This window comes from Salvia miltiorrhiza, chromosome 4 (assembly GCF_028751815.1).
Source record: "Salvia miltiorrhiza cultivar Shanhuang (shh) chromosome 4, IMPLAD_Smil_shh, whole genome shotgun sequence".
Lineage (NCBI taxonomy): Eukaryota > Viridiplantae > Streptophyta > Magnoliopsida > Lamiales > Lamiaceae > Salvia > Salvia miltiorrhiza.
The window spans coordinates 43,679,866-43,685,314 of record NC_080390.1 but is presented as its reverse complement, the minus strand read 5'-3'; the positions used below and the strand labels follow the sequence as shown (position 1 = coordinate 43,685,314).

At 33.8% G+C, this 5,449-nt stretch overlaps 1 protein-coding gene across 1 annotated transcript; it reads left to right on the top strand.

The window, feature by feature from the left end:
• Nucleotides 1-2,279: 2,279 nt before the first annotated feature.
• Nucleotides 2,280-4,029, top strand: LOC131021880 (transcription factor MYB20-like). The gene is made up of 3 exons (XM_057951206.1): nucleotides 2,280-2,611; nucleotides 2,774-2,903; nucleotides 3,238-4,029. Exons 1-3 carry the CDS (start codon nucleotides 2,479-2,481, stop codon nucleotides 3,839-3,841), a joined length of 867 nt encoding a protein of 288 aa, XP_057807189.1. The 5' UTR covers nucleotides 2,280-2,478; the 3' UTR covers nucleotides 3,842-4,029.
• The last annotated feature ends 1,420 nt before the right edge of the window (nucleotides 4,030-5,449 follow it).

The window sequence follows — 5,449 nt, the reverse complement described above, 5'->3', positions numbered from 1 at the left end:
GGAGGACTACAGTAAAAACACTTCTTAAAATATAAATATAAACGTTTTTTAATGTACGAATTTTATCCAACAGAGTTACGAATTCATCCAACATGGTTACGAATTGTGAAAAATAAATTTTTGCAACCTTTGGGATTCGAACCCAGGACCACGAATTCATCCAAAAGGGTTACGAATCAACCGTAGATCTTGATGATCTAAGGGCTGAAAATCATTTATATTTTATACACTTAAGAGTGTTTTTATTCTAGCCCTCCCCTATATATATATATATATATATATATATATATATATATATATATATATATATATATATATATATAATTCGATTTTCGGTTTTGTTTGATTTTTACAGAACAGAACTGAAAAATCAAAGCGAATCAAACCGAACTACCGAAAAAATTGAACCATATTTCAATATTTCAATTTGGATTGATTCAGTTATTCTTTTTCAATTATTTTGCTCACCCCTATTGACGGCGAAAGGGGGAGAGGAGGCTGTTGCTGGCAGCTAGCTGGCCATTGCAGGGTGGCAGGTGCCGAGCCCGAGAGAAGAGAGGGGGGAGACTGCAGCGTAGCGGGTGCAAAAGCCCATAGCCAGAGAAGAGAGGCGGCCGGTTGGAGAACTTAGGGGAGGCGGCAATGCTGCTTTCCAGAGAAAGAGAGGTGAGGTGTAGGGTGAGTGTGGGGTGACAGGGAGTGTGTGTGTGGGGAGGGTGAATAACTCAATAATCTTTATGAATAGGTGTTTTGGTCTGGGTTCAAATTTTGATGGGACGAATTTTTTAATATATTAAATAATTAATACATTTATTCATGAGTTTTATTTATTTATTTATAAAATTTATTAATTTATTTATTATTCTCATTTCTCACGAAAAATAAAATTTTGAATGAAATATCTGTACGGTATACATATATCTATATGAAGTATATATAGCTTTGCTATTCACTCAAAGAAATGAAGAAGTAAAGTTGATTTGTTACTTCACTGCAGCTGCATTTTCTTATCTTTTAATCTTGGGTTATTAATTAATCTTGGACAGATTTTGCTTTGGACATAAGAATGTGGGTCCATTTTAGAGTGCGAGTAAAATAATGTTAGCCTACAAGATATTAATGACAATGATTTTGCTGCTTTGCGTGCCCATATATATAATTTATGTGGGTATAATAATATTGAAAATGATGTGATATTACATTGTAGTACATAGTGCATGAAGTTCTTGTAACTTCTCATTTTCTAACTTGAATATGTAAGAAATATTATTTCTCACAATATATGTGGAGTGATTTAAATAAAATATAATTATTGCGAGAATTGTGAGAACCTTACACCGAATTTATAAAGTAATAATTACATTAAACATATAAATAATTTGCATTTGTAGAGTGCTAGAGTTTAGTACAATTACTTTATAGCTCTCACAATTCTCATATTTTTTATTTAAATTCTCTCTATATATATTGACATATTGTATATTATTTTCCTCTCCCATATTTATGCTTAGAATCTTTTGACATGAGTTTTAATAAAAAAACGATTGAAAAAGTTATTGAGTGTATTAAAAATGAATAAAAGGTATTGAGTTCCACATTAAGAGAAAAATTATTAATTATGTATGAGATAATGTTCAAAAATAGAAAAGACATATATTTGGGGGGACGTATCAAAAAAGTATTAAAAGCATGATTTTAAGGTAGGGAGGGAGTATTATTTAGGTGGGATGCAAAGCATATTATCAATCCAGAGCTATTATCTGAAAGAAATATTTCAAATAAAGTTATAGACTTCAAATAAAGTTAATCTATATAAAGTGAAACATTTCAGACTTTACAGTGAAAACGTTTATAATGCTTTACACAACAAACTCATGATTCAGCCAATCTAAATATGAACTATTTGCCTTAGATTTTAAACTATGTTATCTCAAGCCCGTAGAGCCTTATTGAAACATATCAAATTCTAAAAAGTTTATAGATTTGGAACAAAATAAAAAATGAAACTCTCACTATTTAGGAGTTAATTGGTTGAGTATGAGATATTTATTGCTTGAAATTTAAGGAATGGAATGGTATGTTGAAGTGGCGCTTTCAGAGTTTGACATGAACATGGGCGAGGTTGGGCAATATCTGACTTAATTTCACCATGAATTTTCAACCTCTTTAATTACTTTTCTAAACCATTTAAAAAAAATACAAAACCGTGTCATTCTGTGCTGAAATTTCTTTCATTTTTGAATATACTATTTATTTTATAAAAAAAATGAGGGGCTCGTGGGGTTGGGGGGTGGGGTGGACCTTAGCTGTCTGAAGTTTGTATTATATATATATAAGTAGGCAGTGTGGTGGTGATCAATTAGTTTTGAGTCTTGTTCAATATTTTCTCTTGCAGCATTGTTGATTTGTAATTGTATCTTCAAACAAATACTGTACCTGAAAATCAAGGTTGTTGATAATTAGAAGTGATCGAGGAATATGGGAAGACAGCCGTGCTGTGACAAGGTTGGTCTGAAGAAAGGGCCATGGACTGCTGAGGAAGACAGGAAACTCATCAACTTTATTATTACTAATGGCCAATGTTGCTGGAGAGCTGTCCCTAAACTTGCAGGTTCATATTTTTCTCTCCTCATTTCTTCTGGTCAGACGAGGTCGTGTATATATAATGGTCTCCTAGATGCTACACCTAGTTAATTAATTTATTTATTTTGTGTGTGAGAGAGAGAGAGAGATGAAATTAGTAAAGGATTAATTAATGAGATTATTGGTGCAGGGCTACTGAGATGTGGGAAGAGTTGCCGATTAAGATGGACAAATTATCTGAGGCCAGATGTGAAGAGAGGGCTGCTTTCCGAATATGAAGAGAAGATGGTTATTGATCTTCATGCCCAGCTTGGAAACAGGTTTCTTGCTTTTTCTGTAGCTACTAGTTTTTTCACTTTGTCAATTTCCATTTTCCTTGTTTTTTTATTCAATTAAATTTACATGGTTTCACCAACTCCAAAGAATTTAATACTCCTAACTAATTAAAAAGCAGTTGAGTTGTGTTGTCAAAAATCATTTCAACTTCTCCTATGTGCTTTTAATACATGCCGCCATGTATAGTAATTGAATAGAATATGGGATGTATCGATTTATTAGAAAAGTGTGGCGAGTACATATCCCACCATCATTTTGCAAATGACCCACTACGTATAATATTTAATCTAAAATTTCGAAAAAAAAATAATTCTGCAGATGGTCCAAAATTGCTTCTCATCTCCCAGGAAGAACAGACAATGAGATCAAGAATCATTGGAACACCCACATTAAAAAGAAGTTGAGGAAAATGGGAATCGACCCCCTCACCCACAAGCCTCTGCCACCGCCCACCGTGGAACAGCCGCCGCCGGAGGAATCAAACAAAGTAGAACAAGTGATCAATCCAGCGGCGGAGTCAGCTACAGATGAAGTAAACGAAATCGTGGACAGTTTCAAATTTGACCCCATGGAATTAGTCAACAACGATTTCTGCATAGATGAAATTCCGGTGATGGAGCCCCATGAAATCCTGCTTTCCTGCGACGACAGTTCATCGCTGACGCCTTCTTCTTCATCATCATCATCATCTTCCTCGTCGTCGTCGTATTCACCGAAGCAAGTGCTGGACGAGCTGCATTTTTCTCCGAATTTCGACGATTATTACAGCGAGATGATGATGAACAGCATCTGGTCCGATGATTTCAGCTGTTTGGATTTGCTGATAAATGATTGTGAGAGTGAAGGGAAGAGAGATTACGTGACGAGTGTTGAACACTACCCAATCATGGTGATGGATGAAGACTACTCATGGAATTTTTGAGCTACCTCTTCTAATCCTATGTGTAAATTTGCTTAGTCAATCAATTTTCTGTAAACTCTGGGTGAATAACATGGTAAAGATCCATTCACGTATTAATTCCCTTTTGCCTGATTTTTTTTCTTTTCGAAATGTGATTCACTTTTGAAATTAAAGGTGAAATAGTGCCCCTTGACCCGCAATTTTCATGATATTAGTCTGTCAATTTTAATTTTAATTTAGTTATAATTTACGAGTTTGATCAAGTATATATGAACATCTCTGTAAACTACTTAGGTAGGATTATTTGATATTACTATCTGAAAAATATTCAACGCTTTCCCTTTTTTTTTATTGAAAATGGATAAATTTTTTAAATTGTATATATATTTTTTGACAAGTCAAAAGAATAAATTAAAAACTAGTACAAGGGGTACTTAAATCCAAGTACAAGGGGTACCCCTTGTAAATCCAATTTACAGGGGTACTTAAACTAATACAAGGGGTACTTACACAACAATCCAATTACAAACATCCGTCTTATTTAAGGATAGATGGAATGCAAGCATTAGGCCTAGAACATTAATCATGAAGAGAGTGACCAAAAGAAAAATCAAAGAAAGAGTGGACCCACTTCCAAAATCTAAATTTGATTCCTTCCACAATGCTTTTCACCTCCGGTTGATCCCATTGAAGATATTATCATTTCTAGCTCTCCAAATGCTCCAACAAACACATTGTCAAATGATATTGGAAATTTTCTTCTTCGCTTTTCCCTTTTGAGCATAATGACATCTAATAACGTTATCTCTAACCATTGATCACTCCGCCACTAAATCAATATATCCATGCTAATGCTTTCATTAGTATGTTCTTGCAATGTCATATTTCAATGATTCAATCAATACATCCATGTCAATCATGGGCGGATCTTCACGGTTACTGGGCTCCAGGCCAGTGCAAGTCCAAAATTTTATCTTATATATATTAAATATATTTAGCCTAATATCTACATAGTTCACTCTTAGCCCAATCCAACTTTCAGAAAATGATACCTTCAAGTTCAGTCTCCCTCTATCGATAATTTCTAGATCCGCCCCTGATGTCAATGCTTTCATTTGTATGTTCTTGCAATGTCATATTTCTTTCCATGCAACTATGGAAAAACATGTCCCTTAAAAAACGTATAAGAAAGCATGAGATGGATTTACGTTGTGGTTACACAATGAATAATCATTGTTATTTTGACTTCAAATATTGTACTGATATATATTTTAGAATGGACGTTGAAAATAGAAAAATAGTTGAACCGCGTTTTGTGAAAAATGAATAAAATTATCTATTTTTATATAATAAAAATAAAAAATATTGACTAAAATAAATTTTTTTAAATATAATCAATTTTTATGTAAGAAGAGAATTTTGTGATTATTATTAATTTTTTAATACAATCGTGAACTTTTCACTCTCTCTCTTCTCTTTTTCACGATCAACATCTGGATAGGTCGGGGCCAGATCTTTGCGGTGATAGTGATAGTGATAGTGATAGTGATAGTGATAGTGGCGGTGATGAGAAGCGGTGGTGGTGGCAGAGCAAAGTAGAGGAGCCTAAATTTCTCACTCCTCCTCTTC